General features: G+C 46.2%; 1 protein-coding gene across 5 annotated transcripts in view; it reads left to right on the top strand.

Moving 5' to 3' along the window:
* The window catches only part of LOC147102975 (uncharacterized), a 164,691-nt gene that overhangs the window by 108,445 nt on the left and 32,838 nt on the right, over window positions 1-23,408 (top strand). For all 5 annotated transcript variants that reach the window (XM_085963981.1, XM_085963979.1, XM_085963977.1 and 2 more), the window contains 11 exons: window positions 66-213; window positions 673-850; window positions 1,879-2,056; window positions 5,669-5,795; window positions 9,965-10,084; window positions 11,217-11,367; window positions 13,697-13,809; window positions 15,732-15,885; window positions 17,400-17,648; window positions 18,687-18,896; window positions 19,931-20,109. In XM_085963981.1, the coding sequence (XP_085820107.1) occupies window positions 66-213; window positions 673-850; window positions 1,879-2,056; window positions 5,669-5,795; window positions 9,965-10,084; window positions 11,217-11,367; window positions 13,697-13,809; window positions 15,732-15,885; window positions 17,400-17,648; window positions 18,687-18,896; window positions 19,931-20,109 (1,807 nt within the window). The remainder of the gene's footprint in view (window positions 1-65; window positions 214-672; window positions 851-1,878; window positions 2,057-5,668; window positions 5,796-9,964; window positions 10,085-11,216; window positions 11,368-13,696; window positions 13,810-15,731; window positions 15,886-17,399; window positions 17,649-18,686; window positions 18,897-19,930; window positions 20,110-23,408) is intronic.

Raw genomic sequence — 23,408 nt, 5'->3', positions numbered from 1 at the left:
AATTTTGAAGCACTGTCTGAATTATTGAATCATTTAAAATATTTACACATTTTCTTTCTGTTTAGGAAAAATGAATTTGGCATTGGGATTGAGCTGAACGACGAGGGGAAGCGACTGATGACAGTTCATCAGAACCGATTAGGCCGAAGCCTTGAGCGCTTATCCACTGAGCTGTACAGTAAAGACACGCACTTTGTCTTGGAACTGATACAGGTAAGATGTACCAGTTTGTTTGCCATTTTCCTCATTCATCATTTGAGAACTAATATTACTGGAAGAAATGTTCCATACTAAAATAGGTACATGGAGCAGTAAACGATTAAAATCTCATCTCTTTCTTTTCCCCTTCTTCACAGTCGTGCCCCCCAACCCTGTGTGTCTGCATCTCAGCCTGACTGAGAGTTGCGGGTAGGTAACGACCTCCCAGGCCTCTGCCTGTGCAATTCTGTATAGTTTTCATCACCAGGGGGCCTGTGGGGAGCAGCTTGTGGTGACTTCTCCACTCCTTAGGGAATCCCTGAGCCTCAAAAAAAAAAAATATATTAATTTTTTTAAAAAGCATTTTGTGCTAAACCATTTTTTTCTGTTTTATTTTTGCCAAACAATAGGTTTAACACAGGGCAGCTTACATTTTGAAAATATGTGCCAATTGTTCCTCCCGTTTCTTCCTAGAATGCCGATGATAACAGCTACCCACCTTCTAATGATACTGCTCCCAGCCTGCTGTTTGTGGTGGAAAGAGACTGCATCATTCTCCTCAATAACGAATGCGGTTTTGAGGAGAAGAATATCCGAGCAATCTGTGATGTGGGCTGCAGTACCAAGGGGAAACACGAGTATGGCTACATAGGTAGGAACTTGTGGAATGTTTGGCAGAAGTCCTGACTAATGTTTAGCAAATAGTTTAGACTATAATGGAAAACAAATAGAATCATAGAATAGTACAGCACCCGAGGTGGTCATTCGGCCCATCAAGTCTGTGCCGGCTCTTTCGAAGAGCAATCCAGTTAGTCCCACTCCCCCGCTCTTTCCCCAGATCCCCTGCATTTTTTTTTTCTCCAAGTATTTATCCAATTCCCTTTTGAAGGCTGCTATTGAATCTGAATCCACCACAGCCTCAGGCAGTAACATTCCAATTCCTAACCACTCGTTGCGTAAAAAAGTTTTTCCTCATATCGCCTCTGGTTCTTTTGCCAGCAAATCACCTTCTTCTGTTGTTTAATTATCCATAACATAACATGGAATGAAGGCACCATAGGTGACTAATGAAGCTGTGTCAATCGGCAGACTGGAGACGGAAATTGATAAACACTAAAGAAAAATCAAAGTACAGTGAAATAATCTGGAACTGGCTCGCTCTGATCAGGTACAATGTGCTCCTTTGGTACTGACATTTCTATTAGTCTATAAATAATCTTCTGTGAGCATCTGTTAAATGATTAACAGGAGTTCAACCAATTCATGTTCCATTTCTTCCTGGTACGCCTGCCCCAGATCATTGTCTCCTTCCTCATAGTTTCTCTCTACCCTGTGCACTAACTGGCATCAATTTACAAGTTGCTTTATATTCAGCTTTTTGTGGGAATGGTTGCACTCACTCGTCTTCTCTTCTTTCCACACTTCCCCATTAGTATTAATCCCTCTTAAATAAATAGGAACACGAAATGGGAGTGGCACATCTGCACTGCGTTGTCTTAACTCCAGAAAATGATGGTTGCGTACGTGCTGTTTACTTCATGAGTCATTTCACTCTGTCTATAGCAAAGTTAGCCTCAGTCATCTAATTATCTGTTGCGTGCCATCTATATTTAATTAAAATGCAGTCCTCGCTCAATGACTCAGCTGCGAACAGATTCATGTTTTCATTTCTTTTTGCAGGTCAGAAAGGTATCGGATTTAAGTCCGTTTTCAAAGTCACAGACAGCCCAGAGATTCACTCTAACGGTTTTCACATCTGCTTTGATAAGCATAGTGGTCCGATGGGATACATCCTTCCTCACTGGGTTGATGATGAGAGGCCCGTAAAATTAATGGGGTCAGAGGCGGAGAAAACAAAGTAAGATTTAAATTATGTGTGTTTTTTTTAAAGTTTTATTACTTAAATAAGGACCTCTAGGAAGTAGTAACATGTCGGGGATTTGGAGAAGCTGGGTGGAGGAGAGAGAGAAGAAAATTCTTAATCTTTCAATATTAACCATGTGGTCAGGAGTCCAAGATGGTAGCTTCTTCAATAACAACAGAAAATGCTGGAAATACTCAGCAGGCCAGGCAGCATCCGTGGAGAGAGAAACTGTTAACGTTTCAGGTCTGGGACCCTTCATCAGAACTGGAAAAAGCTGGAGATGTAATTAAGCTGGTGCCTCTTACATAAGCACAGTATGTTCTTTGTTCTTTCAATTCCTTCCTCCCCTCCTAAACTCCTCCTCCCCCCCTGTCTCTGCACCTGCTTAATATCTGTTACACCTCCAGCTTTTTCCAGTTCTGATGAAGGGTCCCAGACCTGAAACGTTAACTCTGTTTCTCTCTCCATGGATGCTGCCTGGCCTGCTGAGTATTTGCAGCATTTTCTGTTGTTATTTCAGATTTCTAGCATCCGCAGTATTTTGCTATTGTGTTATGGTAGCTTCTTCACTCTGCTTAAGAGGAGAAATAAAGGTAGGCTGGCACAAGCGAATAAAGTATGGCACCATGCTGCTACTGGATGGGGAGCAGGTTAATAAGCAATGTTCAGAGAAAGAAGGCTTGGATATCTGGGGCACATCATGAGGGAGCAGCTCATGATGTGTCCAGCCAGGTACAGAGCTGAGAGCCAGAAAGGAAAGCAATGCTTAAGGAAGGAAGATTGAAAAAATGCAGCGAGTGACTGGTACTGCGGCAATGAGTTTGCAGGCTTGCTGGGAAACACTGATATCCTGCTTGAGAGTGATCTCTGATGCAACTCAGTGCAAAGTGTTTCAAATCTCAATAAGCCAAGAAAAAAAGAAAGACTTGCATTTATATAGCACCTATCACGACCTCAGGACATCCCAAAGTGCTTAACGACCAATGAATTATTTTTGTATTGTAGTCACTGTTCTAATGTAAGAAACGTGGCAGCCAATTTGCACACAGCAAGCTCCCACTAACAACAAGAATGAAATAAATGACCGAATCATCTATTTTAGGTGTTGGTTGAGGGATAAATGTTGGCCACGACACTGTGTCAGACCAGGAGTCCAGAACACTGTGCTCTAAGATAGTAAGAAGAGCTGTTGTATTCTCTGCTCCACACTGAGATTGGGAACTCTCAGCTGTGCTATTTTGGGAAGGTGCTAATCAGAGGCTGGATAGTTCCTGGGGGGTGGGGGTGGGTGGCAGGAAGAGGCGGGGAAAGAGTTGCCACTTGGATTTCCTGGTCCCCCTGCCACCCACCTCCCGCGTGCTTGATTATTGTATCCATTGCAGAAGCCTGGGAGCTATTGGCCTGCCTCCTCGCCCTCTTAGCTATGGAGATAGAAACAGAAACATAGAAGATAGGAGCAGGAGTAGGCCATTCGGCCCCTCGAGCCTGCTCCGCCATTCAATGAGATCATGGCTGATCGTCCAAATTCAGTACCCTGTCCCTGCTTTCTCCCCATATCCCTTGATCCCCCTAGCCTTAAGAAATATATCCAACTCCTTCCTGAATATATTTAATGAATTGGCCTCTACTGCCTTCTGTGGTAAAGAATTCCACAGGTTCACCACTCTCTGGGTGAAGAAATTCCTCCTCATCTCTGTCCTAAATGGCTTACCCCTTATCCTTAGACTGTGACCCCCTGGTTCTGGACTCCCCAACCATCGGGAACATCCTTCCAGCATCTAGTCTGTCCAGTCCTGTTAGAATTTTATACGTTTCGATGAGATCCCCTCTCATTCTTCTAAACTCCAGCGAGTACAAGCCCAATCGACCCAATCTTTCCTCATACGTCATTCCTGCCATCCCAGGTATCAGCCTGGTGAATCTTCGCTGCACTCCCTCCATGGCAAGAACATCCTTCCTCAGATATGGCGACCAAAACTGCACACAATACTCAAGGTGTGGTCTCACCAAGGCCCTGTACGCAAACCCTCTCGCTACGAAGACCAACATACCATTTGCCTTCTTAACCGCCTGCTGCACCTGCATGCTTACTTTCAGCGACTGGTGCACAAGGACACCCAGGTCTCGTTGCACTTCCCCTTCTCCCAATCTATTGCCATTCAGATAATAATCTGCCTTCCTGTTTTTGACACCAAAGTGGATAACCTCGCATTTATCCACGTTATATTGCATCTGTCATGTTTCTGCCCAATCACCCAACCTGTCCAAATCATACTGGAGTTTCTCGGTATCCTCCTCACAGCACACACGCCCACCCAGCTTTGTGTCGTCTGCAAACTTGGAGATATTGCATCTAGTTCCCTCATCCAGATCATTAGTATATATTGTGAATAGCTGGGGTCCAAGGACCGATCCCTGCAGTACCCCACTAGTCACTGCCTGCCACTCGGAAAAAGAGCCGTTTATTCCAACTCTTTGCTTTCTGTCTGCCAACCAGTTCTCTATCCAAGTCAATACCTTGCCCCCAATCCCATGTGCCTTAATTTTACACGCTAATCTCTTATGCGGGACCTTATCGAAAGCCTTTTGAAAATCCAAATACACCACATCCACTGGTTCTCCCTTATCTATTTTACCAGTTACATCCTCAAAAAATTCTAGTAGATTAGTCAAGCACGATTTACCTTTTGTAAATCCATGTTGACTTTGTCCGATCCGGTCACTTTTTTCCAAGTGTTCTGCTATTACATCCTTTTATAATGGACTCTAGCATTTTCCCCACTACCGATGTCAGGCTTACCGGTCTGTAATTCCCCGTTTTCTCTCTACCACCCTTTTTGAACAGTGGGGTAACATTAGCTACCCGCCAATCCATGGGTACTGTTCCAGAGTCTATCGAATTTTGGAAGATGACCCGCAATGCATCTACTATTTCTAGGGCCACTTCCTTAAGTACCCTAGGATGTAGATTATGAGGCCCTGGGGATTTATCAGCCCTCAATCCCATCAATTTCCCTAACACCATTTCCCTACAAATACTGATTTCTATCAGTTCCTCCCTGTCATTAGACCCTATGTTCCCCGACATCTTTGGGAGGTTATTTGTGTCCTCCTTTGTGAAGACAGAACCAAAGTATGTATTTAATTGGTCTGCCATTTCTTTGTTCCCCATTATAAATTCCCCTGATTCTGACTGCAAGGGACCTACGCTTGACTTCACCAATCTTTTTCTCTTCACATATCTATAAGAGCTTTTACAGTCAGTTTTTATGTTCCCTGCAAGCTTACTCTCCTACTCTATTTCCCCCCTTTTAATTAATCCCTTTGTCCTCCTTTGTTTAATCCTAAACTGCTCCCAATCCTCAGATTTACTGCTTTTTCTGGCCAATTTATATGTCATCTCCTTGGCTCTTATGCTATCCCTAATTTCCCTTGTTAGCCACGGTTGAGTCACCTTTTTTGTTTTATTTTTATGCCAAATTGGGATGAACACATTTTGTCGTTCATCCATGCGATTAGTGGGATTGGGGAAATACTGGTCCACTGTAACATACTGAACAATTTTCTGGATTCATTGACCATTTATGCACAATTCTAATTCCTCAGATGGACAACAAAGATAGTCCTGCCACTCAAGCCACAGAACCAACAGACGCAGAATTTGTTCCATGACATTGACCCATCATTGCTGCTCTTCCTACACAGACTTCGTTCCATTACAATCATTAACAAGGTGAGCAGTGTAGACCCGCTAAGAGATTTATTGGTGGATGTAAGTTTGGGGCTGAAGGTTATGAAGATAGAGGTACAGGAAACTTTGTGATATCCGGCACCAACGGGACCGGCGTGTTGCCGATCTATCAAAACTGCCAGACATACAAAGTTAATGTTGAAGCATACGGAGGTTTTCATCTCCGTATCTGACAACAAACACTGTTGCTTAGCAACAGCTTCTAAAGAGTCGGCTGCAGCTGCAAGCGTCTCTAGCTGAAGCTGTTGCTATAGCTACAGACCTTGCAGTGCCTGACTGGGGAAAATAAAACGAACGAGAACTAAAAAAAACTTATAGAAAACGGCTCCTGATTTTTGCCGTTAGATCGAGTATTCCGGACATACAACCTCCGGATAATCCAAAGTTTCCTGTAGTTCCTTTCTTTTATCCAGCTGAGACCCTCGGGGAAAAGTTTTAAAGAGGAACTTGTTACAGATGAGGGTTTACCATGGATGCGTTTTTGGGTTCAGTCACTCTCTTAAGCGATCTGAGCACCTTACTGTTGTGTGAGTTGACTGACATTGCCCTGTGTAACCCAAACATGTAACAATCGCATCCCCTTGTAATGGTCACCAGATACTTGTCTGTCGCACGTGTTTCTTCAGTCTCTCTGAGGTTGGACTGAGTGAACAAGTGGGGAATATGAAACTACTTTATTTCCCATGCAGTGAACCTACAGAGCAATAGTTCTGATTGGATTTGTTTATTGCCATCAATACGTCCTGTCTTTGTATAATGAGCACGCTGCCCGAGCCCACTTCTGTGTGTTGTGCTTGACTTGGCTCTCTCCCGTATTTGATCTTTCTCACAGCCCTTTGCTGCCTAACTCCTGTGTAGTTTACTGTTTCCAAAAGCTAGGCTCCAGTGTCAGCTTTTAGTCAAACTGACTCTTTTTCCCCTCTGACCCCCGCCCCACCAACCAACTTCAAGAAAAGAGCAGACTCCACAAGCCTAACTTGGCAATCACCCCCATTGAGTTCAAATGAATAGAGTTGACTTAGCAGCAATGAGTGTGAATGATCTCTGGAAGGTCAAACTATCTTTCATTCACTTCAGGATGCTGTTTCCGATGCCTCTTCTGAAAACAAATTTACACTTGCCAGCCTGGCTGTCCTGTGAATTTAACCTCGAGAGCTACAGTTAACTCAATTGTAGCATTTGTAACGTGTATTACACCAAGATTCCCCTGCCCGTGCTGGCATAGCCTGGGATCCTGAAACGTAACAGAGCTCTACGAATAATGCACAGAAAACTATTTGATAAGTTAAAGGGACCCTAGACTAACAAATCCCCTGAACCACATGATTTAATTCCTCAAAAGCAGAAAAATAACAAATTAGAAACAAATAAACAAACAACAACTTGTATTTATACAGTGCCTTTAACGTAGTAAAACGTCCCAAGGCGCTTCACAGGAGTATTATAAGACAAAAATTTGACACCGACCACATAAGGATAAACTAGGGCAGATGCCCAAAAGCTTGGTCAAAGAGGTAGGTTTTAAGGGGGGCGTCTTAAAGGAGGAAAGAGAAGAAGAGTGGTTTAGGCAGGGAATTCCAGAGCTTAGGGCCCAGGCAACAGAAGGCACGGCCACCAATGGTTGAGCGATTATAATCCGGGATGCTCAAGAGGGCAGAATTAGAGGAGCGCAGATATCTCTGGTAGAGGGGGTGGTAGTTGTGGAGCTGGAGGAGATTACAGAGATAGGGAGGGGCAAGGCCATGGAGGGAATTGAAAACAAGGATGAGAATTTTGAAATCGAGGCGTTGCTTAACTGGGAGCCAATGTAGGTCAGCAAGCACAGGGGTGATGGGTAAACAGGACTTGGTGCGAGTTAGGACACGGACAGCCCAGTTTTGGATCACCTCAAGTTTAAGTAGGGTAGAATGTGGGAGGCCAGCCAGGAGTGCGTTGGAATCGTCAAGCCTAGAGGTAACAAAAGCATGGATGAGGGTTTCAGCAGCGGCTGAGCTGAGGCAAGGGCAGAAACAACTTGGGAACATTAGGAACAGGAGGAGGCCATTCGGCCCCTCGAGCTTGCTTCACCGTTCAGTTAGATCTTGGATGATCTGTACCTCAACTCCATTTACCCGCCATAGCTCCATATCCCTTGATATCTTTGCTTAATAAAAACCTAAAGATTTCATTCTTAAAAGCTCCAGTTCTCCCAGTATCCCCAGCCTTGTGGGGGAGAGTATTCCAGATTGCATTTCTATAGCGTCAAAACCTCAGGATGTCCCAAAGCCTTCACAGCCAATAAAGTCATTTTGAAGTGTAGTCACAGTTGCATTAAGTGGTAGGCCTTGTTTTGAAATCCCTCCATGGCACTCGCCCCTTCCTATCTCTGGAACCTCCTCCAGCCCTACAACCGCCACCCCCCCCCCCCCCCCCCCAATTTCATGCATGCCCCCCTCCAATCACCCCACCATTGGCGGCTGTACCTTCAGCCACCTAGGCCCCACACTTTGGAATTCCCTCCCTAAATCTCTCCACTTCTTCACTTCCCTCTCCTTAAGAGCCTCCTGAAAACCCACCTCTTTGTCCAAGCCTTGGTATCTATTTTCCTTGATTACACCTCAGTGAAGTGCCTTGAGATATTTTTCTACATTAAAGGCACTATATAACTGCAAGTCATTGCAACTAACAGCAGTAAATGTCCTTTTTTGTCCCTAACCATATGGGCCAAATGCCAGCAATTTTTGTTTGTAGACTTGTTTCTGATCATAATTCTATTTCTACAGTGTTTTTTTAAACCGTCTTCTGTTGTTCCATTGAGTAGTAAAGAATTCAGTATTATGGTTACAATCGCTTCACTTTTCCTACTCCAACATAAAAACCAATCTAAAAGCAGAGTATAACTTCTTCGAGTATCACGCAGTTTACAAGCAGAATTTCGTCAGCAGTTCTGAGTGTAGCCACAAGAAAGGTTTCTCTTTTTTTCCAACTTAACGCAAAAGCTTCTTTCTTTATATGTACTATTCCCTTCATCAAACTGGAAGTGGCCTGGCCTTACTTGGTAGTCTCCAGTCGATTGCACCGTCCTTCAACCGATTTATTATGCACAGAAGTTTAGATTTCTCGTACATCAACATTCGGTAGTTTACATTCTCCGTGCAATCGTGCAGCAGGGTCCGTTTTAATGATGAAACATTGAGAACACGGGGTTTGTTTTGTTGGCTTTGTTTAATCCGTCTGTAAACTGACAAGTCAGTAACACATTGCATTCTTGGAACCAGTGGAGTGGGCATGGTCCAAAGGAGTGCCCTTTCCGTGGGCAGGCCTCAGCGGGCAGCCCTGTAGCTACAATTGCATTACAAAACAAATTTACAAAAAAAAGAAACTGCTGCACTGATGTGCATATCGTCACTTGAATTATTTCAACACAATAGTTACACTTGATTAACTTCCTGTTTATTTGTTTGGTACAAGGAAGTGATTTTAGAGAAAGACTTGTTGTTATTTGGATGCGTGAACTGTGGTTTGGCAATAAGGCTTGCATTAATACTTCAAATAAAATCCTGTTGAAAATGGACTTGAGTGCAAGGCCTTTTCCTGCCCTTCCTGGCTCTTCTCTTTCCAGGGCCCCATGTAAGACCGTGTTCACATGCAGATTGTTGTTGTGACTGACCAGGTCCCATTAGCAATCATGGGACACCGAGCACCTTAACTTGACTGGTTATGGTTGAATCATTCAGATGGTAATATTGGATTGACAGCCTGATATCTTTTTGGCCTAATTATGTTTAGAATCGTAGCAAAATTTCAAAGTTGACTCCTTGAAAGTTTTACATGTGGTTCTACCTGGGCGGAGTTTGCAATGATGGAAATTGTAGTCCTCGGACTTGGACTGGACATGTAGGTTTTTTTTAGTTGCGATTCAACTTACTGATTAAAGATGGTGTTTTGTCTTTGCCTTTTTCAAACTCTTTGTGTCATTATGCCTTAGTTTGCTGAATAAACGAGAACATTAAACAATTACACAACCACCATTACCTTGTAAATAAACAGTTATACAGCTGCCTACTGAATAACAAGTTATACTGATACACAAGCAAAGTTACCAGCCTTTTAACCTTTTTATCTCGCTGATTAAATGGTAATTTTGTTTTTGTTGAATGTTATCTAAACAGATAAAAGGCCAGGATTTCTTGGTGACTCGTCGAGATCTCGATAATAACATATTGGAGGTGAAACATAAGACTGGAGCTGATCGTTGGCTGGTGATCAAGACGATTCTTGATGCAAGAAAGGCAAGTTATTCTCGGTTATGCTGCTTAAGCTGCTCTGTCATGTGTGTACAGTGATAGCTGTTTATAGAGAAGTGACGATCTTCATGGTGAGGATTCCATTGTCTAAATGCACTCGCCTTGTAACAATACTTTCCTGCTTTTTGTTACGATAGGGAACAGTCCTCACCACTTACACCATCCACACTTCTCACGGGCAGCCACCTATATCGGGCAAATGGCCCGAACCGTTTCCCATTACCAACAGCAGTCATTTACAAAGGCACCACTTATAACTTATTAAGTGCACCGACTATTTCGGGCAGTTCAGTAAGTCCTTAACCAGTACTTGCCCTTTTAAAAATTTCCGCTGATTTCAGGCAAGGCCGGGTCTCCAAGTAGTTTCAATCAGCTGTTTGCACCTTGTTAATCCCCTGTATTGCACCTCCCGATTTTAAACGACTGCTGATTTCAGGCACGGTCAGGTCTTCAAGCAGTTTCAGTCAGCTGTTCGCATCTGGTTAAAGTGCGATTACTCTGATGAGATTCTTTTAACTTTTAACAATTAGAAGAGGCAATTGATAAGTGGGGACTTCCTGTTTTAAAAAATATGTTGGTGACTTAACCTTTTTAGTTTTACCGACCAGCACGTCTAGCGGGCAAATCGTGTTAACACCAACATGGTGGGGACTGTAATACTGCATTGGACAGTAAGGAGCAATGATCAGCAGATCGGTTGAAAAACATACCTATATTTAGGTGTCAAATCTGCCAGTTGCGCTTTTTATAAGTAATCATTTGGCGGGTGCACATCGTAGACGCTGGTTTCCCGCCTGCTTTCACTTTCTCACACTCTGCATTTTCAAATCTCAATTTTGTTGCCGGGGAAAGTTGAGCTGAAGGCCCGGCATTTTCCCTGCTGGGAAGAGGAGAGGACACTGGAGATCTGGGAGCAGGTCCTTCAGCCTGTCATCTTGGGTCAAAAACGGGAGAAGTCCAGATTCTGCAAACTTACTGCTTGTACAGTAACGGCGCCCATTTCAAGTTGAAACACTCCCGACTGCAGAAGCAGAGTATGCTGCTCGTGGAGTATTTTGAGTGCCGCAATTTTGAAGTAAGATGTATGGTTTTTAAACTGGATTCTGTGTGTTTGCAGCTTAAAGAAAACGTGGCGTGCACTGAGTTGGCCCTTGCCTTCAAACTTGACACTGAAAAGAGGAACCAGGGTTTGAGGCGTCAGCCTGAGAAACAGCCCGTGTTTGCCTTTTTACCACTGAGGAGCTTTGGTTTCCGCTTCATAATACAGGGTATCTATTTTGGGTTTTTTTAAAAGAAGGACCTCTTGTGGTGCTGCAAGGTTTATCTGCCAAAGTGTTCTCATTTCTCAAAGTATGCACTAATACGGCAGAGAATCATAGAGTGAATTCACTGATGTGCTCTCAAAGGGAGCGCAAGTCAGAGAAAAGGCTTTAACGTTACAGCCCTATTTCCGATCTTAATTCCCTTCAGTCACAGCTCCTTGTCAGGAGTGCAGGTTCGGTGAATTTACCCGTACATCTTTAAGCCATGAATTGGCTCATGCAAATCTTGATATTTGAATTCTACTATAGGACTGTTTTTTACAGGAAGAGTAGCGCATAATCCTGTAATCTGTCTCCAGGGGACACAGTTGAGAAGCCCAGGTAGGCTGCAATGGAAAAATGGCTTGCAAAGAACAAAACAACTCTTATATATAATGGCCTAGAAATTCAGTTGGCGCCGCGCCAGGGCTTTAGCGCCAGAAATTTAGCGCCGGCGCTAAGTCCCCCTGCGCGCACCAAAAATTCAGTAGCGCCGCGCCCAAACGGCTGCCGGCGCTACAGGAGGGTGTCAGCGCCTCGAAATGGGCGCTGACTGCCGCATTGCGGCGCAATTCCGGCGCTGCGGCACCCGATGCGGTGCGGCAGGCTGGGGAAGTGCAGGCCTCCTCCTTCAGTTAAGGAGGAGCTGCCTGCACCCGCCCGCTGGCCGTTGAAATCTTGAAAAAAATGAGCCCGGCACCTCGGAGAAGTGCCGGGCTCGCAGGCCAGACGCATCTGTTCCGCGGGGGGAGGTGGAGGAGTCCGGGGAGGGAGGTGCGGGCAGGCGGCCGGCGGGAAAGCGGCCGGCCGCCGCGCGACCTTAATGCGCCGGCGCTAACTCGCGTAGGACTCTGCTGAAACATCGTTAGTTGCGGCTGCCACGGGTGAGGCGGCCGCAACTCAATTTCGGCGTTGGGGCCCGTCACCGCGGCAACCGGGACGCTGCGCACACCGATGACGTCATCGGTGCCGGCGCAGCGCAACCGGTCTAACGCCGATGGCAGGGCCCCACTGAATTTACAAACCGGCCATAACTCCGGCGCTAGGCCCTCTAGCGCCTCAAATGGGGCGCTAACCCTACTGAATTTTCAGCCTAATGCCTTTTCAAATCCTTGGGATGTCTCAAAGTGCTTCACAGCTATGAATTACTTTTGAGATACAGTCACTGTTATATAGGCAGGCACAGTAAGATCCCACAAGCAGATGATGAGTTGAATGCTTAGTTAATCGGTTTTCGGTGCAGAGGAATTTTAGCCAGGAAAGTGGAAGAATTCCCTCTTCGAGTATGCCGTGGGGTTTTTTATATCCACCTGATCAGTTCAACATCTCATCAAAAGCTGGCGTCTCTGATAATGCAGCACTCCCTCGGTACTGCACTTAAGTCTCAGCCTAGATGATGTGTTCAAGGCTTAAGAGTGGTGCTGGAACCCATGACCTGACTCTGCTACCAGCTGAGTCAAGCTGACACTTGCCAACTAATTGGCGTGGAATCTTTTTCTGTTGGTAATGTAGATGAGGAAACTAGCAGCAGGAAGGGAAGAGAACAAGCCACTATCTCCTGGGGTCAATCGATATCTATATGGGATCTTTATTTTTTTCTGTACAGACTAATGATTCCATATCCAAACTTTACCAGTGTCAATCAACTGCGTGACACCATATTGACAGTACCTTTAGAAGTCATTCTTAATTGTTAGTTTTTCATGATTGCAAACCCCTCAACAACAAAAAAAATCATTTTGGATAATTAAAGTCTGCACAGAGCTGTAATTTCCCCAGAACCGAGCATTTTCGAGGAATTAATCATAAATGGCTGGTCCCTTTAAGCAACTCCACAGGCATCAGTTTTTCTTCTTCTGAATGCAAATACACAAACCAAAGATGTTTTTAACTGCCAAGTAGAAAAGCCTTATAATTCCAAATTAGACTTGGGTTTGTCCCGTTCTTTTAAAGGTAGTGTATACAGGGGTGGTGCATTGAATGTAGTGCCACACTAATCTCCAACGTGGAAAAATCCAGATCGCTCAAGTGTTGCATGGAAGAGTTATCTCTAGGTTGCTTTCAGATGCTATCTAATGGCCTGCATTGTGCCCAGCCAGTTAGCTGTGGGATGGTGCGTGTTGACTAAGAGAGGAAAAAATACTCTCTTTTTTTAAACAAAAGGACGTCTTATCCTTTAAAGTAATCAATGATTTCAGATTGGAGAAGTGTGTGTGACTAACTTTTTTACTCCACCAATTTTAATTCACCGATCTCTCTCTCTCTCTCTCTCTCTCTCTACCTCTCTCTACAACAGGTGACTTTGACATTCCTTCCTCCCGTGAAGATATTGACCGTGACAGTCCGTGGAATCAATGGCTTCGTTCCGAAATCCCGCAGCTGTTTCTGAAAGCGATGGAAACATTCAGTGTAATTCCACAATTCTTTGCTTTTCAAATAAAATAATATTTACACTTAAATTGTTGCTGAAATTGGGAACCAGTGGTGTTGTTTAGAAAGGTACTAACCCAAGGTACTAAGTTTCAAACCAGCCAAACCCGATGAAAGCCTCTGCCATCTCTATGGAGCTTGTGCAGCATCGGCCCAGATCTTTGTGTTCATAAAATTCACCGCACAAAGAAAACGTGCATTTATATACCGCTTTTCAGGACATCCCAAAGTGCTTTAAAACCAATGACATATTCTTTGATTTTGTGCACAGCAAACTCCCACAAACAGCTATCAGATAATCTTGTTTTAGTGATATTGGTTGAGGGATAAATATTGGCCAGGACACTGGGGATAACTCCCCTGCTCTTCTTCGAAATAGTGCCATGGGATCTTTTACGTCCACCTGAGAGCAGACAGGGCCTCGGTTTAACGTCTCATCGGAAAGACGGCACCTCCGACAGTGCAGCACCCCCTCAGCACTGCACTGGAGTGTCAGCCTAATGTGCTCAAGTCTCTGGAGTGGTACTTGAGCCCATGACCTTCTGACCCAGAGGTGAGAGTGCTACCACTGAGTCAAACTGTCTATAATATGACACTAAACGGATCTGACCAAGAGTGGCCACAAGGATGGCTGATATGGGAAATAATATCACCCTGGTTTAGTACGGCTGAAGGCACACTGCTGGAGCAGAGTAGAGGGAACTTTATCTGACCTGGGAGCACTTGGTACTGGCACCAGGCATCAAAGGGGGAAATGGAATCTGTTCCCCAAGACACTCGCAGCTTATCTTGATTAGCACAAAAGTCCTTTTTTTAAAAAATTAAACCAAAATTGAAATGCATTTACTTTTTTAAGAACGAACAAATTTGCATTTCTCAGTGCCTCTAGTCCCAAAGCACTTCACAGCCAATGAATTGCTTTTGTGTTGTTTTGTAGGTATGTCTTTAAAAAGAATGCGCAGCAAAATAGTTTTGGATTTTATGTACAAGTGTAAAAGGTAGTAAAGGGTAAATCGGAATGTGTGGCATTGTTTTTTTTAAAGAGGAAGTAAGGAGGGCGCGTCGGGTAAAGAAGGGTGTGACTTGACCTGCGTGATTTTAGAAATGTTTGAGAATGCCCTTGGGCTGCAAGAGACAGCATGTATGAGATTTGTTCATCTATTTTGGAAATGGTTTTTAATTGCTGGTATTTTGTTGATTTGTGGTTGGTTAAGTATATTGTATAAATATTTGCAGTAGAGTATTTTTTATTTGTATTGGCAACTTAGATAGGTTCGTAAGAGGAAGAACTTGCATTTATATACAGGAAACTCTGGTATCCGGCACCGATGGGACCGGGGTGGTGCCGGTTGATTAAAAAATTCCGGATAACCGAATTGGCGCCAGCCAGTTAGCGGCCAGCGCAGGAGTACCGCCCCGGCCGCTAAATTGGGCTTACCGCCCCGGCAAGGAAGCGGAGCGCTATCGCGGGCGGTCCACTTCCTCTCGGGGCGGTGTCAGGAGCGCGGTAGTGCCGGAGCACTACGCGGCTGCTCCATCTAACGCTGACGCGCTTCATTGCCCCTCCCCTTCCGTTAAAGAGGAGGGATGCTGCGCACTCTGCAGGCCGTTTGACGGCCTCCACTAGCCCCCACTGACTAACTCGACCACCGCGGGAGACTCGGACTCGGACTTGGCAACATTTCCAGTTATTGAGGTGCTGTTTTCGGAGTATGAATTTTGCCGGTTATTAGAGAATTCCGGATATTTAGGTGCCGTTTAAACGAGAGTTTCCTGTAGCACCTTTCACGACCTCAGGACGTCCCAAAGTACTTTACAGCCAATGAAGTACTTTTGAAGTGTAGTCACTGTAATGTAGGAAACGGTATGGTACAAATGTGTTTCTTTTATGTTCTAAACAGAATCATCCCAGTTTCAAAGGAATAGAAGGTCTGTGCCACTTCCTGCAGTTCATTCCATTACCCGACGAGATCTTGGATTTCTTCCGACCTGTTGCCGGGCAGATTATTCAGCTCCTTAAATCAAAGAGCTGTTTGCCCACAACAGCAGATAAAGGTAGGAACATTGCTTGGTGCAGATATTCAGCCTGTTTGTTGTACCAGCGCCTTATTAAAGATTCAAATTATTTTCTCCCACCCCACCTTGCACGCAAGGAATACATGAAGCCCGTGTGATTTTTAATCCTTATGGACTGCCTAAAATGGATTAAAAATGTAATTTAGTGGCACAATCCAGCTTGTGGAATAAATACACCTGATTGAAAGATGAAAAGGCCCTGCCAATATCAAAATACCAACAGTATTGCTGCTCTCTACAACATCCTTCTTGTTTGCGTATTTGGGTTTGGGGTTGATGAAGTCCAGTAATTGTAATGTCCTGAGAATTGGGCAAAATCAGAGCAACCTGCCCGGTTTTAGTCAAGATGGCGGCCGAGACGGTCCGGTGCTAGCGCGCTCTCCCTGCTTCGGGCGGCTCGCTCCCGCAACCAGAACGAAGCGTTCGTCGAGTTGGGTGGAGGCAGCGCAGCGAGCAGCAGCCACGACGACCCGCTGGAGCACATCGGCCGGCAGCTCCTCGGCGGGAAAGCATTCCGACTGGGAGGAGGGGAGCAGAGCATGGCGGCCAGAGGCCGGACCATGAGCGGGAGAAGCAGGCCCCAGACCGTGGAGCCGGCGACGGTGAGGAGAAGGCCGCGGCGACCGGAGCATTCACATCCCGACGATGTGTTCGGCGAGTCGGGTGGAGGCAGCGCAGCGAGCAGCAGCCACGACGACCCGCTGCAGCATGTCGGCCGGCAGCTCCATGGCAGGAAGCTCACAGTCCGACTGGGAGGAAGGGAGCCGGGCATGGCGGCCAGAGGTCGGATCGTGAGCGGGAGAAGCAGGCCACCACACGTGGAGCCGGCAACAGTGAGGAGGAGGACGGAGCGGCTGAGGGACATCGTGCTCCCACTGCCACTGGAAGCCATTGAACTGACTTTCTGAACACGGCGCTGTAAGAATAGCTGACGTGTCCCTACGGGGCGTAAGCATTCCATTGTACTTGTACTAGTACTGGTTACATGTGGCAAATAAAATTGAATTGAATTGGTTCATAGTGCAGTTTGAAGCTAGTCAACATCCCTCCCTCTCTTCTGTCCTAGATAACTGGAATATGGGAATTAATTTAAATTCTCTAATTCTTACAGGTAACATGAATTCCATTGTTGGTCTCTGTTTAAACTAATTCCATTTCTTGTTGATTAATGCTGTTAAGGAAAACAGTGCCATGCTGTGCTGTAGAGTGCTAGTATGCAGTCATGCCAGTGATTGTTGTCCCCTCGAGTGAACTTCTCCTAGCAGCTGTTGTGCTTTGACAACAGGGAGGGGGAGGAGAGGAGACGGTGGCTCTCTCCCTGGAGAGCCAGATGGCAAACCCGAGACCGATTCCCACAGCTTGATGGATAGTTACAGAACCCCATTGGTAAATCTCGACAAGCAGTTGCTTAGTTGTTTGGGGAGCTGGTAAATGGCTGTAAACAATTCACTGTAGCTTGTAAGTTAATCCCGTCTGAATTTTTGTTGTTGCAGATGGCAGATCTGAATACAGATTACCTTCCCAGACTGCTGTAACGCATGATCTCTTGGTACAAGAGGTGATCACCCCAGAGCTGCTCCAGAAACACCTGAATCTGGCTTACCTGAGCCCAGCGCTTCAGTCTGCACTCAATCCAGCCCTGGTTTCTGCACTGGGTGTACACAAACTCAGCAGCATCGATATTATTGCAGTGACCAAAGCCATTGCCAAGGAGGTTGCAGAGACCAATTCTGCATTCAACGGTATTAACTTGTCCTTTTTATTGAGCTGAGGTGGGGGTGTTTTTTTTTTACAGGTTATCCAAGAAGTTGCGACTCCAGGACAGCATTGTGGTGCACCGTGTTTAAATACCAACTAGCAAACCACAGAGCGGTGTTGACATTTGCAAACCTTCCAAGCTGCTTTTAGTTCTTGATCCCAACTGCTTCACTAAGAGGAAGCGTTGAGGAGAGACCAGACCAGCCTCCAAAAAGGACCGAGTGAAATCCAGCGGAGGAGTTGCCCCGGGTGCCTTTACGCACTTCCACATAACCTTGGCTGAGGTTCGGTAACCGGTCAGCAGCAGGCGGTGCATGGCCGGAGGGAAGTTCAGCAACCCCCTCTTGTTTCCTAGAAGAAAAAGATCAATAAATTTCACCCTAAATGTCGAGTCTTTATCAATCTTGATGATCTTGGCCTGAAGTTTTGTTTCACTGGCTTGAGGGAATCGCCTAATTGTCCACGAATAGTATAAAGATATGCAACTCATAGAAGCTTGAGTTTATAACAGCAGTTGCTGTTTTTTTTAATATTTGGACATAAGGCTGCTGTGGCATTGAGTGGTTTTAAAGCTGTGGGGGTCACTGTTTCACTAGCTGTTGTTTTCACACAAGCACCCCCAAGTGAAAGGATGTCTAATCAAACATCACTCAGACACCATGTCCTATTTTTTTAACATTGTAAAGAACCAGTACCCATTGTGCAGGTCACCACCAAGTTTGGAAGGTGTAGGGGGAAAGGATAGGGAAATCTAAATGTGGTTAGCTGATGCCTGAATATTTTAGGAGGAGGGGGTAATTGTGGGACCTAAGGAGGTCCACTGTTTTGAGGTTCTGGGAAATACCAAGCGTCAGAATTATAAAATTTGGAGGCAGCTCAATGATGTAAAGTTGGTGCTTAACTCTTCTGTGGTGAGGGTTGAAGCCAAAATTTGGGAGGGAGGGAGTTAAAAAACTTTGACTCAGTGATTTTACTTCAAATATTTTTTGTAATAAAAGCTTTTTTTTAATTTTCCTGATCAGATGGTTACATGAAGAAGATTGCAAAACTACTGGTCTGCAATTACCGCAGCCTTGATCAGGAGTATGGGAATTCGGATCAACTCCTGGAAGATCTGAAATCCATTCCAGTCATTCCTCTTGCTGATGGCAGTATGGTGTCAGTGAAAGGCCAAGCCATATTTTTTCCCCTTTACGATGAAGAGAATGAGCAGTTTGCGAGGCCCACTCAAGGTAAGGACAATCTGTGGTGCTTCCAATTACAGGTCTAATGCAAAGAAATACCCCAATATTTATTGTTCAGAGAACTACGTTGTAATGAGGGATTAGTCTGCCACTGCCTGCAATTTCAACCCCCCGCCATCACGCAGGGGTCCCCCGAGAGGTTAGATAGCTGACCTCTCCCCAGCTGCCTCTGGCTGTTGACTGCTCATTGCAGGGTACGGTACGCAGGAGCAGAACAGGGTTCACACTAATTCTTTTCCCCTTTCCCGCTAAACCCGAGGAGCAGCTCCGCTCTCATTGTGGCTGTGTGTCTGGTAGACGCAGCTCATGCTCTACCAGTCTGGCAGCGCACCTGTGCGTTACTGTCCTGCCGTCGGATCAACCAATCCTCTGAAAATGATGGTCGAGGTGCAGCATGGGATCAACCCAGCCAGTGGCTCTCGACCTGCTTTCTGAAGCACACCTTCCCCTTGTGCCAAAATGGTTGCTTCTATTCTAAAAGTTGACTGGCATTTTCATTTCACCCTGTGATACTGACATCTGAGTAATAGTTACAGAACGCCCAAACTGAGCATACTAAATGCCACGGGCTTCCCGTGGGTTAATGTACATTTAATCCTGTCAAGATCTTTGAAGAAAGATTCAGAAGAACAGTACTTGAGTTCAGCGTTCCCTCCTAATTTTTTTTGGGTGTGCGGCCCATTCACATTTCCAGGCATGCACGGTTTTTCCATTGTGCAAGCAGCCTGCGCGGGACCGCCGGACAGCTGTGCAGCCTGCGCGGGACAGCTGTGCAGCCTGCGCGGGACCACCGGACGGCCGTGCAGCCTGCGCGGGACCGCCAGACGGCCGTGCAGCCTGCATGGGACCACCGGACACTGTGCCGCCGGGCAGCTTAACTGCAGCATTGCTTGAGTTGCAAATTCAGAATGAAGCCCTGCCTTCTCTGCATTCTTATCTTTTTTTTTGTGTATTTTAGTCTTCTGAGATGATCTGCAACTTAAATCTAATCATATTCATAGCTCTGTGGTTTTTGTGAATAGGTATTCAGGATCTTTATCGGGATCTAAAGACTGTCCACCCCAATGTGCTTACCTGCCTCGACAATCTGGGTAACTCTCAGGTTCGCAAACTTCTTGAAAAGATGGATGTTCATTATCTTAAACCAGACAAAGTTATGTTTGAGCACATTCTACCCATCTTAAAGGAGCAAAAATGGAAGGTAAGCTTTCATATTCAAAACTGTCACATTTAGTGCAAGGTGTCTGTTGTGCAAGTTACATTTTCATCGACGATTATGTCATTTACAGGTAGGGGCCACAAACTTGTATAACCCCTGGCTTCTTAAACCACCCTCCCCTGCCTCCTCCACCCTCCCCTCCAACAAGAAGTGCGAGGAGCTCATGGACTTCTTTGTCACTAAGATTGAGACCATCCGTTCAGCTGCCTCTGCTGCTTCCCTCCCTTCCCCTAACCTGCCAAGTCAAACTTCCTCTAAGGTTCCCCCCTGCCCCAGTCCTGAACTCGCATCTTTCTCTAGTTTCACTCCTAGCTCCCCTCATGCCCTGTCCGAGCTCGTCTTGTCCACGAGACCCACCTCCTGCTCCCTCGATCCTATTCTCACTAAACTGCTGACCGCACAACTTCCTTTCCTGGCCCCCATGTTAGCTGATATTGTTAACGGTTCTCTCTCCTTGGGTCCCCCTGCCGCCTACCTTCAAATCTGCCATTATCACTCCTTTCCTCAAAAAAAAAAAGTCACCCTTGACCCCTCTGTCCTTGCAAACTACCGCCCCATCTGCAACCTCCCTTTCCTCGCCCAAGTCCTTGAACGTGTTGTCACCTCCCAAATCTGTGCCCACCTTTCCTGGAACTCCATGTTTGAATCCCTCCAATCAGGTTTCCGGCCCTGCCACAGTACTGAAACGGCTCAATGTCACAAATGACATCCTCTGTGACTGTGACCGTGGTAAACTATCCCTCCTCGTCCTTCTTGATTTGTCTGCAGCTTTTGACACGGTTGACCACACCATCCTCCTCCAATACACCTCCGTCATCCAAGTGGGTGAGACTGCACTTGCCTGGTTCCATTCTTAGCTAGCCAGTCATGGCCAGAGAATCGCCTTAAATGGCTTCTCTCCCGCTCCTGCACAGTTACCTCTGGAGTCCTTGGCCACCTCCTATTTCCTATCTACATGCTGCCCCTTGGCGACATCATCTGAAAACACAATGTCAGGTTCCACATGTACTCTGACAACACCCAGTTCTAACCCACCACCACCTCTCTTGACCCCTCCACTGTCTCTAATTTGTCACACTGCTTGTTTGACATCCAGTATTGGATGGGCAGAAATTTCATCCAACTAAATATTGGGAAGACCAAAGCCATTAGTGTCACCTGTGGCTCAGTGGGTAGCCATCACTAAGACCGCCTATTTGCATCTCCGTAACATCGCCCGACTCCACCCCTGCCTCAGCTCATCTGCTGAAACCCTCATTCATGCCTTTGTTACCTCCAGACTTGACTATTCCAACACACTCCTGGCCGGCCCCCTATCTACCATCCTCCATAAACTTAAGCTCATCCAAAACTCTGTTGCCTGTATCCTAACTCGTACCAAGTGCCTTTCGCCCATCACCCTCCTGTGCTCGCTGACCTACATTGGCTCCCAGTTAAGCAATACCCCAATTTTAAAATTCTCATCCTTGTTTTCAAATGCCTCCATGGCCTTGCCCCTCCCTATCTCTGTAACCTTCTCCAGCCCCACAACCCCCCGAAATAGCTGCGCTCCTCCAATTCTGAGCTCTTGAGCATCCCTGATTATAATCGCTCCCCTGATTATAATCGCTGCACCATTGGTGGCCGTGCCTTCAGTTGCCTGGGCCCTAAGCTCTGGAATTCCCTCCTTAAACCTCTCTGCCTCTCTACCTCGCTTTCCTCCTTTAAGAAACCTACCTCTTTGACCAAGCTTTTGGTCATCTGTCCTAATATCTCCTTATGTGTCTCGGTGTCAATTTTTTGTTTGATAACACTCCTGTGAAATGCCTTGGGATATTTTACTACCTTAAAGGCACGTTGTTGTTACAAAAGCAAAATGCTGCGGATGTTGAAAATCTGAATTAAAAACAAAATGCTGGAAGCACTCAGCAGATCAGGCAGCATCTGTGGAGAGAGAAACTAGAGTTAACGTTTTGGGTCGATGACTTTTCATCCGTTGGAAACATTTTAAATCAGCGCAGTGATCTGATTAGCTGACGTTGGTCACAGGAGTCTTTAGTCAGTGCACAACTGATATACCTATCAATTCATCCAATGAAAAGCGACGAGATAAGAAAGTAACTATAGGTTTTTATTGGCTAAATAACAGAGCCCACCCTCGTGGGTGATCGGATCCAACAAGGAGGAATACCAGCCAGTCGACCACCTTTATACCTGGGCAGGTAGGTGGAGCCATGGGCGGAGTCAGCAGTGGTCAGCCCAGGTATAACAGCGTGACAAGAGGCGACCTCGTGTAGTGATACAACAGTGTAAACAGTGATAACCATAGTGTAACGATATAACAGTGATAACCATAGTGTAACGATAGTGAACGATAAAAGTGGTTTACCACATTCACCCCTTGTTTAGATTTGAGTCCGGCGGGGTGAAGTGTACTACCAGTTCGGGTATGTCAGTCTGTCCGGAGGCCTCGTAAGCCTTTCTGATCGTCGCGGCGGCGGTGATGCAGTATCCGACGTTAATGCTGGTGTCTGCGTGGTCGGCGAAGGCTCGTGGGGTTCCGGCATGCCGTCCACCTGGGCTGGATCTGGGGGAGTGGTGGGGGGTAATGGTGGTGTCTCAGGGGTGCCCGAGGGTGCAAGGTCTCGTAAGGAGACTGTGTCCTCCCGCCCGTCTGGGTATGCCACATAGGCGTACTGGGGGTTGGCGTGCAGGAGGTCCACCCTCTCGACCAGGGGGTCCGTTTTATGGGCCCTCACGTGCTTTCGCAGCAAGACGGGCCCCGGAGAGGTCAGCCAAGTTGGTAGCGTGGTTCCCGTAGTCGACTTCCTGGGGAAAACAAACATTCGTTCGTGGGGGGTGGCGTTAATGGCAGTGCAAAGCAGTGACCGGATGGAGTGCAGCGCTGCCGGGAGGACTTCCTGCCAGCGAGAGGTTGGGAGGCCCTTAGACTTTAAGGCTAAGAGAACGGCCTTCCAGACAGTCGCGTTCTCTCTTTCCACCTGGCCGTTCCCCCGGGGGTTGTAGCTGGTGGTCCTGCTTGCAGCAATACCTCTCGCTAGTAGGAACTGGCGAAGTTCCTCGCTCATGAAGGAGGAGCCCCGGTCGCTATGTATATAGTTTGGGAACCCGAACAAGGCGAAGAGGTCGTTCAGGCATCTGATGACCGTGGTACTGGTCATGTCTGGGCAGGGGAAGGCGAAGGGGAAACGGGAGTACTCATCAATAATGTTGAGGAAGTACACATTACGGTCAGAGGACGGGAGGGGCCCCTTAAAATCGATGCTCAAGCGCTCGAAGGG

Source organism: Somniosus microcephalus, chromosome 21, assembly GCF_052327205.1.
Source record: "Somniosus microcephalus isolate GS21.2 chromosome 21, FLI_Smic_1.0, whole genome shotgun sequence".
Taxonomy (NCBI): Eukaryota; Metazoa; Chordata; class Chondrichthyes; order Squaliformes; family Somniosidae; genus Somniosus; species Somniosus microcephalus.
This window is presented reverse-complemented; position numbering and strand designations above follow the sequence as displayed.